The sequence below is a fragment of the Poecilia formosa genome, unplaced genomic scaffold (genome assembly GCF_000485575.1).
Source record: "Poecilia formosa unplaced genomic scaffold, Poecilia_formosa-5.1.2 Scaffold554, whole genome shotgun sequence".
NCBI lineage: Eukaryota > Metazoa > Chordata > Actinopteri > Cyprinodontiformes > Poeciliidae > Poecilia > Poecilia formosa.
The window spans coordinates 242,139-256,599 of record NW_006800493.1 but is presented as its reverse complement, the minus strand read 5'-3'; the positions used below and the strand labels follow the sequence as shown (position 1 = coordinate 256,599).

The 14,461-nt window shown below is 41.9% G+C and overlaps 1 protein-coding gene across 1 annotated transcript in view; it reads right to left on the bottom strand.

The window, feature by feature from the left end:
* The window catches only part of cemip (cell migration inducing hyaluronidase 1), a 213,119-nt gene that overhangs the window by 10,766 nt on the left and 187,892 nt on the right, over window positions 1–14,461 (bottom strand). The window contains exon 19 of the mRNA XM_016665182.1: window positions 10,921–11,144. Within this exon, the coding sequence (XP_016520668.1) occupies window positions 10,921–11,144 (224 nt within the window). The remainder of the gene's footprint in view (window positions 1–10,920; window positions 11,145–14,461) is intronic.

Below are 14,461 nucleotides of genomic sequence, written 5' to 3'. Positions count from 1 at the left end.
GGGGGCCACATAAAATGACGTGGCGGGCCACATGTGGCCCGCGGGCCTTGAGTTTGACACATGTGTAATACAGTGTTTCTCAACCTTTTTTTGGGCCAGCGCCCCCCCAGCCTTTATCCAGGTTCCTCACCGCCCCCCACCAAAGAATTTGTAGGCTACTTTACATGGACTATTATTTTATTATTAATATTATTATCACTATTGTAGATGTTTTGATTTTTATGCTTGTTTCTGTATTTATCATCAAAAATAATTTCCCAGAGAACAAAAAAGCCATGGGAATAGAAATTATTTTCACAGGCGTCTACGAAAAATGCAATGAACATTCAACTTAAAATCTGTAGGCCTAACAGCAGCCAATCAGAGTGGAAAAATATTCTTATTCTTTGCCATTTTCTAGTTGTTAAATATTCCACAAAATGATCAGATAAAAGATGTTCAACATGCCAGTTTAAACTTTGATCTATTTGCAAAACGGCTGAGCTCTGCAACATTAAAACATGGATAGAACTGTAACTACATTAATCAGAACTCTTCTTCTCTTCAGTGTTTGTCAGTTTCTGGTGTTGCAGCTCTGTGCTGCCTTCAGGAGAATGGGACATCAGAGTATCATCCATAAAATTTCACCCATATGGCATTTACTGTGCAAACCAGAGCTTTTAGTGGAAAAACAAAAGTTCCAGATCCTTTTAATGCCATACAAATATGAGACAGAAACATGGATTATATCTTTATATAGACCTGTCTATTGATTTATAGATTAATAGTTTTACTGGACAGAAATTACAAAGAACAAATCTGGTTCTTAATCAAATCCTAATGAGTCAAATTGAAAGTGTCATGGAGTAACTGAACACCACCATGACATTAACATGAAATATAATATTGAAGAAATAAATATATCAAATCTAATTAAAAACATAAATAAGTGATAAGTTCTTTACTGTTATAATCTGTAAGAGATTCAAAAGGTTATTCTCAGTATTAGATGTGGTCTTAATAAACCCATGGCATTTCAATAATGCCATGGTTTATCTGGAAATAGTGTCTGTTTATTCTTGCCATACTTGCTCTGTATTAATTATTGTTCGAAAGGTCTTGCCATACCAGTTTATTCCTCTGTATTTATCAAATTTATCAAATACAGTCTAAAAGACTGTATTTGTCCTTCCATGGAAGCGGGAAGCTTTCAAACGGAAATAAAACACTTTTTAATACAAGTTGCTGCTTTGACATGATCACATTACTGCCAAAACATATGTACAAAAATACCAGACAAAGTGAATCACAGCAACGTCATCAGCCGGTGTAACACTGAACTGATGCGGTGAAGCTACCAGTAGCAGGAGCGGAGCTACAAGCTACAAACACTGAACAGAAGGAGAGCTACCATCGATACCGTTGCAGCCAGGCATGTTTTAATGTTACACAATACAGTTTTACCAAGTTGCTCAAAGTCTAAACTGGTATTGTTGTGCATATAAGGTGTAAAGTTTACCTTCGAGTTTGTTCTAACTCATTTTCTGGTTGCAATAATAGGAGTCTCTGCATAATAATCTAAAAATTAATCTAAGAAGTAGAATATTGGTCTAAATAGTGAGAACTCTACAGTTTTTACAAAAATAAGCTAAAAAGTGGCTAATCTTTTTAGCCCTTTCTGGGTTAAAAGTGAGTACTCCACAGTATCTAAATAATAACTGATAAGTATAATGAAAAGACAACGTTGAGTAGAATATGGCACATATAGCAAGACAAAAACAAAGACATGCTGGCAAAGACGTTGAGGTCAGGGAGTGTGTGTTTGTAACTATGACGTGTTTGCAGATTAATCCATGTCTTTCACAGCCTGTTCTCCCAAATAAAGTCTCTGATAAAGGTGGAATAATCAAGTGTGAGTCCTTGAGAGTTCAGCCATAAGATTCCAGGATGACTTCGAGAGGGGTGAGGAGATGGGAAGGAGCAGTTTGTTTACATAAACTCCAGGAGATTCGAGATAGCCAGAAGGCCACAGGGAGCCAGATTAAGAATAAATTCTCTTTTGATCTGGTTTATCTCATATAGTAGTATATCCAAATTAGTCTGGCTATTCCACTGAACCAAAGCTAGCAACTTCTTCAAGATTGATTCCATCCCGCTAGTCAGTTTGAGTCCTCAGTTGGGCTGCGAGTCTTGGCAAGACTTGCATCCAATTTGCATCTCTGTCCCACAATATGCAATATGGCTAGCTTGGCCAAATCCGTCACAAATTAGTCAATAAACCAGGTATCCACAAGCTCCAATGACCATCATGAATAAATCCAGGGTGAATTCATCCCGTCGGGGGTGTCCCCGCAGGACAAGAGGGCGCTCCTGTGCCCAGTCTTTTCGTTGAGAAAATTTGATCAATTGCATTGATAGAGGTCTCAGTAACAGTGACTCAGAATTACCTCTAGTAGGAGGAGACTATGCTTCTGGAGATCCTTTTAAGGTTGTTGAGCCTTTTTAAGTCCCTGGCTCCGATACTGCTGTCCCAACAGATGACGGCAGAAGAGATGATGCTCTCAACAACAGATTATAGAAGATCTGCAGCATCTTGCTGCAAACCTTGAAGTATCATCTGCGTAGTTAATCTTATCTTATAATCTTATTTCCTGTTATAACCTGAGCTGGTGGGAGCATATACATATTGAATAAGAGAAGTCCTAGGATTCCTCAGAGGTCCCTGAAGTACCCCATATGCAAAGGAGGAAATCCCATTTCATTATTGGGGGGGGAAACAGGGAAAGTTCTTAAGAGAAATGTTTGGGGGTCAAGTTACAGTGAAATGTGGTTCAAAAAAGTGTGTTCAAGCTGCAAGACCAAAAATGCACATTAAATGTATGTCTGTTGGTCTCAACAAATCTGTAGTGTGAGGATTTGGTTTTCTGTATGTCAATTTAGTTCTTGTGTTGTCTCATCTGCCCTTTATTGCTCCCAGCTGTGTCTCATTGTTCCCTGACTACCCCTTGTGTATTTTATTCCACCTGTGTTCCCTACTGTCTTTACTGTCGTTAGTCTAAGTACTCCTTCTGCCACAGACCTGTCCAGGGTGTACCTCTGCCTCTCACGTTAGCTGGAGATGGGCACCAGCAACCCTCTTGACCCCACTAAGGGACAAGGGTGTACAGAAAATGGATGGATGGATGGATGGATGGATGAATGGATGAAATGGATGGAGTCTAAGTCGTATTCCACTGCTTTTGTTTTGGCCCTTTTGTCGATCAATTGCTACAAGTGTTCTAGCCCTTTGCCTTGTTGCTCACTTGTGCTGCCTGGATATCTATCTGTATTTTATCATTAAACCATCATCTACTTCATACCTGGCTCCACTGCGTCTGTCCTCACCTTTTACATCCTCAACTCATGACAGAAGGATCCGACCAAAGTACAATGTAGTGTTTAAAAAGACACTACATCATGGACCCAGCAGATGTGATTTTCAAAAACGAATTTGAAGACTTAAAATCCACCATCAAGGACTACATAGAAACTACTGCCAAACACTACTCTGCATGCAGATGACTTGGCATAGCCACCAGATGTGTCCTTGTCCTGAATGTCTCCCTTCCCTGGGCTTGGTAGAGCTGGAGAAGGCAGAGTGGGAACCCCCAGGCTGCCCTGGCAATAATGACTCCACCACCACTACTACTACCACTAACCCTGAAGCCATCTTCCACTCTCCGTCGTCCTTCACAGCTCCAGTCCTGTCTCCATCACCAGCCATAGCTCCAGCCCCAGAGTGGGCCACCTGCCCCGGTAAGCGGACCAGGAAGTTCCCTTCTCAGCCATCCAGGACATGGGAAAACCAAAAAAGGCTTAAAAATAAAGCAACTTAACAATTTATAATTTAAATTTCACATAACTTGTACTGAGAACCACTACAATAAAACAATATTTATGAGGAATTTTATTAAGTGGAGTTACTCATTAAAACGTTTTATTTAGAGTCTTAAATTTTTGTAAAGGTGTAGCAGAGATTAGATCAGTGACACTGAACCAAACTTGTATCTGAACAACATTTGAATCTTAGTTTGACTTCTTGGGTCTCAACAGTTTGTTTACTGAGGAAAAACACAAGTTTGTTGTACATTACTACTTGCAACTCATTTTGGTCCTGCTGCTTGAACACATTAAAAACTTTTTAAACCACGTTCACTGTAACTTTCTGACCCCCTCCCCAAATTACACGTAAGAAATGTTCTTGTTTATAGTCCCCCCCAATAATGAGATGGGATTTATTCTCTTGCTTTGAACATTTACAAAGTAAATTCACCAACTCAAAGTTTTTACATTTAAATGTTCAAAAATTTCAAATCTTGTAATCTATGCTAAAACCATAAAATCAAATTTAATAGCATTGATAGCCTCTCCTTGGGCTGCCACCTTATCGTGGTGGAGGGGTTTGAGTGTCCCAAAGGAGCTATGCTGTCTGGGGCTTTATGCCTTGGGTGACCCTACAGTCACCCAAGGCAGACCGGTCCTAGGTGAGGGACCAGACAAAGTGTAGCCTAAAGACCCTTTTGATGGATGGGATCTTTGGATCTGGTGTTCCCTCGCCCTCCCTGTGAGAAGGGCCAAAGGGTGCAGCTTGTGATGGGTGGTGGCTGACAGAGGGGGCCCTGGTGGTCTGATCCTCAGCTGCAGAAGCTGGCTCTTGGGAGATGGAATGTCACCTTTCTGGTGGGGAAGGAGCCAGAGCTATTGTATGAGGCTGAGAGCTTCTGGCTAGAAACAATCGGTCTCACCTCAACGCATGGAACCAGTCTCCTTGAGAGGGGCTGGACATACTTCCACTCTGGAGTTGCCCAAGGTGAGAGGCACCGGGCAGGAGTGGGCATACTTATTGCCCCCCATCTCAGCGCCTGTACGTTGGGGTTTACCCTGGTGAACAACAGTTCAGATTACCCACCCTTCTTGGAATCCTTGGAGGGGGTACTGGAGAGTGTCCCTCCTGGGGACTCCCTTGTTCTGCTGGGAGATTTCAATGCTCACGTAGGCAATGACAGTGAGACCTGGAGGGATGTGGTTGGGAGGGACGGCCTCCCTGGTCTGAACCCGAGTGGTGTTCTGTTGTTGGACTTCTGTGCTCATCACAGATTGTCCGTAACGAACACATAAGTTTGTTCATATGTACAGTTGGCACCAGGACACCCTAGGTCGCAGTTTGATGATCGACTTTGTCATTGCTTCATCGGATCTGTGGCCGTGTCCTTCTGGGGGGGCTTCTCTACAAGAGTATGGGGGTACCAGACCCTTTGATATGGGCTGTCAGGTCCCTGTTTGACCGGTGTCAGAGTGTGGTCCGCATTGCCGGCAGTAAGTCAGGCTCGTTTCCAGTGAGAGTTGGACTCGGCCAAGGCTGTCCTTTGTCACCGATTCTGTTCATTACTTTCATGGACAGAATTTCTAGGTGCAGCCGAGGTGTTGAGGGGATCCGTTTTGGTGGCCTTATGATCGCATCTCTGCTTTTTGCGGATGATGCGGTCCCTGTTGGCTTCATCAGATTGTGATCTGCAGCTCTCGCTGGAGTGGTTTGCAGCTGGGTGTGAAGCGGCCGGGATGAGGATCAGTCCCTCCAAATCCGAGGCCATGGTCTTGAGCTGGAAAAGGGTAGAGTGCCTTTTCTGGGTCAGGGGGGTCGTCCTGCCTCAAGTGGAGGAGTTTAAGTATCTCGGGATCTTGTTCACGAATGAGGGAAGAAGGGAGCGGGAGATCAACAGGTGGATTGGTGCAGTGTCTGCAGTGAAGCGGGCGCTGTACCAGTCTGTCGTGGTGAAGAGAGAGATGAGCCAAACAGCGAAGCTCTCAATTTACCGGTCGATCTACTTTCCTACCCTCACCTATGATCATGAGCTTTGGGTCATGGCCGAAAGAACGAGATCACAGATACAAGCAGCCGAAATGAGTTTTCTCCGCAGGGTGGCTGGGCTCTCTCCCTTAGAGATGGGGTGAGAAGCTTGGTCATCCGGGAGGGTCTCTGAGTAGAGCCGCTGCTCCTCCACATCAAGAGGAGCCAGCTGAGGTGGCTCGGGCATCTGGTCAGGATGCCTCCTGACCAGATGCCCGATGCCTCCCTGGTGAGGTGTTCTGGGCATGTCCCACCGGGAGGAGGCCCCAGGGAAGACCCAGGACACGCTGGAGGGACGATGTTTCTCGGCTGGCCTGGGAACGCCTTGGGGTTCCCCCGGAGGAGCTGGAAGAAATGGCTGGGGAGAGGGAAGTCTGGGCCTCCCTTCTTAGACTGCTACCCCCAAGACCCGACCCCGGATAAGCAGAAGAGGGAGGATGGATGGATGGATGGATGGATGGATGGATGGATGGATGGATGGATGGATGGATGGATGGATGGATGGATGGATGGATTCTCAATAAACAAATGTTACATTTCTATTGGCCCATTACTTGTTTCTAAGATTGTCTGTGATAAAATGTTAGCATTTATCACATTGCAGGGCCTTAATAGTTGCTTAGTTCATCTACACCTTGGGCCAGTTTTAAATGTGATCAGCATTACATCATGTCATTGTGACTGATTTGGATTTTTTAAAAATTGCAAATAATTTATATCTATTTTAATAGCATAAAATAAATATTTTGGATTTGTTGTTTTTAAGTTAAGTTGTGGGTTTAGGAATTGTTGGCAATGTCCTCCCCATAACATAATAACAATATAATTATCCACTAATATTTTTACATTTCATGTCAACTTAACATTAAGTTAAGTTGACATTGGAGTGCTAAGCCTTGGTGCCCTGACCACCAGGCTTAGCAAATTTTCTGGGGGAAACCCTGCACAGGTTTGCCCTCTTTGAATGTTGGCCCTCGCATTCATGTTGGCTGTCATCGACACATTTTCCAAGATGGTCCTCTCATTCCTCTCAAGAGGAATGAGAGGAATGAGAAATGCCCCATTTCTTTTGCTTCTGCAAAAGAAATGGGGCAGATCCTGGCACGGGAAGTTTTTCGCCTCCACAACTTCCCACAAACATCGTTCCTGACAGAGGACCACAACTCTTTTCATTTGTGGAAGGAGTTCTGCTCCATGCTTGTCTGGTTCTCATCCTCAAATAAGAGCGCAAACCAGGAGGTTGAGACCAAGCTCTGTATACTTTGTGACAATGATCCTGCCATATGGCCTCACAACTTACTGTGGGTGGAACACTTTCTTCTAGCACCACTTGCCTTCTGGAATCATCCATGAATTCCAGTCACCAGTGTTCACAGTTCATGAGAGGGAGATCAAATTTCCATCAGCTCACGCCACAGCCATGAGGTGGCAACAAGTCTGGAGAAAGACTCGGAGGACCATGACCAGAATGTCAGGGGTGCAATCCAAGACTGCCAATCGCTGCCGTGTTCCTGCATCCAACTATCAAGTGGGCCAGATGATGGTTATCATCAAAAGATCTCCCCTTTTGATGATAATCATCAAAAGGGGAGTCAGAAGTTGGCATTTCATTTCATTGGCCCATTACTTGTTTCTAAGATTGTCAAATTGTCTGCGTGCAGTTGCCCCATTCCATGTGTCCTGGGTCAAGCCCTACATCATGCCTTGTCTACCGCCTGCTTCCAGACCCCCTCCACACACTGGGTTAATGATGGAGACCCCATCTACACTCTGGTAAAAAAGAAGGGGACTATTTGGTGGGTTGGGAAAGATATGGACCTGAGGAATGGGCCTGGATTCCTGGTCACTTCATCATTGACTCAGGAACTTCCACCACCTCCATCCTGATCAGCCAAGAGGCCAGTCAGGAGCCTTAGATTCTGTTATGATTCTGGCCAGTCTGTCTGCTCTGTTTTACTCCTCAGCTCTCACCTCTGCAATCAAGTTTATCAGGTCCATGTGCATGCTGCTGCGCTAAAGTGCAAACAGGCTCGTGTCATTCATCTGCTCACCAGTAGTTACGTTCAGCTTTCTGGCAGGCAAGCAGTGCCAGATTTTTGAAAGCCCACGTGTGAGTTACTATCCAGCATTTCCTTCTTTGCCTGACCACATTCATGACCACATTTTGTCCTTTGAGTTTCCCTGTCTCACCTTGCCCATATTGCCCTACTGACTTCTGTTATCTGGACATGACAAGCTTCATGCAAGCTTAACGTGATATATTGGTAGCTAGTCATCTTTTAGCTAACTTTACCTGCATCCACCAGCTTTACTCAATTCAGTCGGTTAGTTTGGGGAAAAACTGTGAAAAGTTCTTTGCATTTTGCTGGTTTGCTGCCATGATTCTAACGCACATCTGCGCAGCTCTGAGCAGCAGCAGCAGGTCTCCTTCACAGGTGTAAACCCAGCGTGAGCGTCGTAGCGCTCATGTTGCATTTAAAGGCGGCTCGGAAAAACAGGTTATGACATGTTAACAATGGATTAAACAGTTTTAACTACTGAAAAAAAGTGACAGAAGGCAGAGATATGGGAAGTGCGGAAGCCCCTATTGTATCGAATCAACATAGGAATAACAGAGAGTTGGCCACTTTAAGGTAAAAACAATAAACAGCTGCCAGTCCAGGGGGGGTACGGCTGACTCTGTGGGTGGACAATATCAATGCCCCCCAATGTCCGCCCATGCCGGCGGGTCTGTTCATTAATTTATTGGATTCTGACCCAGCTTGGCTCCTTGACATCCAAATCCTGTGTTCCTGTGGGTTGAGAAACCTTCAACTATTTGTGCTGTGGACCAGTCTCCACCATCCAGCAGGGGGGCTCTGTTCTTGGCAACCAGGACCCCTAGAGATGACCCCTTGTCACTGTGTACTCACCACAATCTCACTGAGGAGCCAAGATTCTGTTTCCCGCTTCCCATGGACAGTGGGGGACAACATCTCTTCACAAAATCAAGCGTGTTTCAAGTTTCAAGCCACTGACCAGTTTCTCTGTCCTCAGTGGTTCCTGGTCTGCTGTTGTCTCCTATCCCCACACATTCCTATTTTCAATTAACCATCCACCATTTTACTGTTGTGTTCTTAACCCCAACCCTGGCTGAAAATTTGGGTCCTCAGGTATGCTTGTTACATGTTTCCCCTGTCATTTCACATAATTACACATAACATTTTTGAACTTATGTTTTTTGATTTCTTTCTTTATATGGATTACAGGCTTGTTTCCTATGGATATGGGAAAGTTTTAGCAAATGACTAGGACAGTACTTTTCAAAAGTATTCCTTTTGAAAAGTACTTTTCCTTCGGAAAAAAAAACTGGTCCTTAAGTACCCCTGCATGTTTTAGATAGGTCTCTGTTCTAGAGTACCTGATTTAAATGATTGTGTGATCTCCTCTGCAGCCATCGAATGCTGCAGAAGCCTGTTAATTATACCCATTCATTTAAATCTTCACATTAAGTCAGAAGACACCTAAAAAATGCAGGCAGCTGTACTTGAGGACCAGAGAGTTGTTTCACAAAAGTCGCATAAGGGATGAAGCCAGACTTGACATAGTGCCATATGTATATCCTGGCATTACGTGTCGCAAAGACCAAACCAGGCTCAGGATGTGCAACTATGTCAAGCCAGGCATAAATAATTCAGGTGCATCAACAGATTTCTTCAGCGGACAATGAGATCGATCACAGATTCATAGATCATAAATTGCATATGCCATACCTCACACCAAATGAACAACATATTTTGATGGAGGATTATGAGGAATTGAAGCACACCATTCTCTAAACTTCTGCTACTAAAAACTACTTCTACAATAGCAGAGTAAATGCATAATTTGCCCAAATTATACATTTCCAAACGATTCTTAACAAAAAAAAAGTCATATCTGTCATTTGCTCAAACAACTCTAATCTTATAAATGAGCAGAGGAAGTTAGGAAGTTGTGTGAATCTGACAGTGGATTCAGTCATGTTCTTCTTTTATTGTTCCATATCTTATTAATATTTATACAGAACAACCATGACAACAGGTCAAGATTAAGTGTAAGAACATTTTGCAGAATCTCGGAAATATGTGGATAATATGTTGACTACAATGTGCAAGAGACTTATAGTAATGACTTAGAAAGTCCCTGCCTACATCGCCTTTAATTAGTTTCACCTATAGTCAACTTCCTGTCTGTGTTCCTTCCTTCCTGTTTGAGTTTGAAGGAACATTTTTTTTAAACTGGTAGAGTAATGGCAGCTTAATGCTGATCAAAAGACAGAAGATAAGTTGTAAAAAAGATGAGCTTATAAAATGTATGTTATGACCAGCCTTGTTTGTAGTGTGAAGAAGTGTTTGTTTTAAATATTGATTGAGATTGTGCATTTAAGTTTTATGCCAAAATTAAAATTAATTTATGTAGTAAATGTTATTTTAAATTAAGTTAAAATTCATCAGTAAAATATGTGAAGTATGCTACAATTAATATGGCTTGACTTGATAACGGTAACTTAATTTCTTTGTGATCAATTTATGTAACCCCCGGAGGTCCAATGTCCAAAGGCCTTTCTGTTAAACTAGAACAGTGGTCTCCTGAAACACAATTCATTTCACAATTAATAATTACATTTTCTACCATCATAATGTTAAAATAAGAATAGTATTTGACTGAATACCAACATAAATTTGTGGTATTTTAATGCAACGTAATAAAAACAGGCAAAAATAGATAAGAAAACGGAATCACGGACTAAACACACAAGTTTCTGATCACCATGAGCGCTGACTGAATAGACAGAGCAATAGCCTTAACTAAGGCCAATCAGAGGGAACAAACAAACTGTTCCCTCTCATTATTGGCCTGGTCTGGCTAGCAGCACAGAGTAAATTGCCATGGTAGCTTTCATGCTACTGCTCTTGTGAAACCAAATTGAGGCTTAAGCAGCTATCCTAGTTTTGTGAAACAACATTAAGCTTTTTAGGTGAAACCTAGTGATAACTGTGGTTAATTGGGAAGTTTTAACCTTCTTTGCTTACCAGCCTGCTTTTTGGTATCTTTTTTGGCATGGCTGCATTGGCAACAGGTGTCTCCGCATGTATTGGATATGCCTTGGCCAAGCAGTTGCTGGGTGGACTTCCCTCTGGGATGGTAGCTGTGATCTTCACCCTTTCACAACCTTTTACAGAGCAAAAGGCAAACTGTTCCCTCTCATTATTGGCTTTTAACTTTAGGAAGATTAAGCTGCAGCAGACACAAAAACAGACAAAGAACATAAAGCAAATAATAAAGCATAAGCTTGTTTTTTTGTAATAAGGTCTTCTTGCTATATCATACCAACTTTATTTATAAAGCACTTTAAAACAACCACAGCTGATACAAAGTGCTGTACATTAAAACACAACATAACAATAAAAAAAAACAACTCTTACAGTTTAAAAACAAACATACAATTTAAAACTAGATCCCACTGGAGTTGAAAGCCAAGTAAAATAGATGTGTTTTAAGACGAGCTTTAAAAGTGAACAGTGAAGGGGCCTCTCTAACCTGCAAAGGCAAGTTGTTCCATAACTTAGGACCCATAACAGAGAAACCCCTGTCCCCTCTGAGCTTCCTTCTTGATCTCAGTACCTCCAAGAGCAGCTGATCTGTGGACCTTGGAGACCGATAGGGTATGTAGGGGTGAAGAAGCTCAGAGAGGTACGTCGGGGCAAGATTATGCAGTGATTTAAAAACAAACATAAGAATTTTAAAATGAATCCTAAAATATACAGGCAGCCAGTGAAGTGAGGCCAGGACAGGGGTCACATGTTCTCTCTCTTGAGTTCCTGTCAAAAGTCGTGCAGCAGCATCTGAACCAGCTGCAGACGTGAGAGCAGTGACTGACTGACTCCCAGATAAAGTGAGTTACAGTAATCCAATCGAGTTGAAATAAAAGCCTGGATCACTGTTTCAAAATGCTGCCTGGAAAGAAAAGATTTCACTGACGCCAATCGCCTTAAATGATAAAAACTGGACTTAACCGCGGCTCTGATTTGGCTGTCCAATTTGAAATCACCGTCCACCTTAAAACCAAGATTAGTAATAACAGGTTTAAAATATATCTCCAAGGGTCCCAGGACAACAGAGGAGGACTCACAGGAGCCACTGGGTCCAAACACCATCACCTCTGTTTTCCTTTCATTAAAATTTAAAACGTTCAAGGTCAACCAAGCTTTAATATCACCTGGACATGCCAGGAGATGTTTGATGGAATGTACATCCTTCTGCTTCAGGGGCAAATAAATCTGGCAATTATCAGCATAACAATGAAATGAAATCCCATGTTTCCTGAGGATGGAACCCAGAGGCAGTAAATACAGAGAGAAAAGCAGTGGGCCCAGAATTGAGCCCTGCGGGACACCATATGGCATTGAAGCAGCAGATGATTCAGTTGCTGTAAAGCAACCGTTCAATGCATTTAAATTTCTTTAAGTAATTTTTATCTCCTCTTTAGTCTTATTTTTGCTTTAGCCATTTCACAGTTAATCTAATATATTACCTGGGTCATTCTCATGTTCCTTTTAACATTTTGCTTTCTGTAATATTCCAGAAAGATTATTAGGTTTAAGGTTAGATTTAATAAAATAATGTACCATTTGAATTAATTTATTATTTAAATTATATAACTCAAAACTATTGTCAGTAAGAAAAACAACTGATTGATTTTATTTTAGCTTTTAAATTGCTGTTCTCCAAAGAAGAAGGGAAGAATTTAGATGTTGGGAGCAAAAATGTCCGTAGCAGAAGTTGGGCTAGACGTTTTCTTTATCCTTTGTTTTGACAAACGGTGTCGAAAAAAATCCTGTCATGATCTATTTTTACCCATCAAGTTTTCAAATTATAATAATGATATTTAATTGCTTTTCTTTTTCATTCTGTTTAATTAATATTCAACAAACTGAGTTGATAATCCACATCTTGTNGTTTCAAAATGCTGCCTGGAAAGAAAAGATTTCACTGATCCTTAAATGATAAAAGCTGGACTTAACCACAGCTCTGATTTGGCCATTAAAATCACCGTCCACCTTAAAACCAAGATCTGTAATAACAGGTTTAAAATAAACCTCCAAGGGTCCCAGGTCAACAGAGGAGGACTGGGTCCAAACACCATCACCTCTGTTTTCTTTTCATTAAAATGTAAAAAGTTCAAGGCCAATCAAGCTTTAATATCACCTGGACATGCCAGGAGATGTTTGATGGAATGTACATCCTTCTGCTTCAGGGGCAAATAAATCTGGCAATTATCAGCATAACAATGAAATGAAATCCCATGTTTCCTGAGGACAGAACCCAGAGGCAGTAAATACAGAGAGAAAAGCAGTGGGCCCAGAATTGAGCCCTGCGGGACACCATATGGCATTGAAGCAGCAGATGATTCGGAGTCACTAATATTCACTGAAAATGTTCTGTCCTTCAGGTAAGACCTGAACCATTTAAGAACAGTGCCACCAATACCTACAACGTGGTGTAATCGCAATATTAAAATGTCGTGGTCTACTGTACCAAAGGCAGCAGTTAGGTCAAGTAAAATCAGAACAACATGGTGACCAGAATCGCATGCAAGAAGGATGTCATTAAAAACTCTTATTAAAGCAGATTCTGTGCTATGAAGAGTTTTAAAACCTGACTGGAAAACCTCCAGAATGCCATTCTTACAGTGGCCAACAGGTACAAATGCGCAGCAACAGAGAAAACATGCAAACAAAAAAAGAGACGCAAACAAATGAAATGCAGCAAACAAGAAGAGATGACGCAAACAAAAAGCAAATGAAATGCAAAAAAAGCAAGCAAAAAAAAGAGACGCAAAGAAAAATGACTACAACCACAAATGAAATGCAGCAAACAAAAGAAAAGATGGAAACAAAAAGCGCTGAAAACGGAAGTGCTCCAGACCACTAGAGGGAGTCGAACAAAAAACAGCTGTGCCCACATTTAGGCTCTGCATCCTTTAAAGCGGGTGTTCAGAAAAGCAGCAATGGCGGCAAAATTATTTTTTCTGTATTACATTTAAAATTACACTAAATGATTTTTTACAATGTTTTTAGGCGAGAATGTAGATGTATAGATCTGAAATATCTGCTCGGTTCATCAATAAATCACTTAATTACAATATTGCTCCGACGTTTTCGAAGATGTGTGCTCCCGCTGCATTAACAGCAGCTCCCCTCGCCAGCTGTCAGCTGGCCGGGCGCTCCAGGTTCGGTACACCGAGAGAGAACCCATGTCTCCCGGCAAATCGTTTTAAAAACTCCCGCTAGTTTTTCTCTATGAGTGGAGGTGAAACACATATTAAGTCTGGTAATAGCTGTAAATGTTTTTGGTTCACTAAAGAATTAAATTTATTCCTGAGCAAATGGGTTTGACTGATTAAAGCTAAGGCTTCAAACATAACAGTTTTATATGAGAGGCCCCATGGGCCAAAACTATCAAACTCTCTTACATTCACAGTCAAACTCTCTTGCACGTACTATCAAACTCTCTGACAGAGTTTGATTGCAACAGAAGTTAACTTAAAATTTCAGTTTCTGATTGGACCCC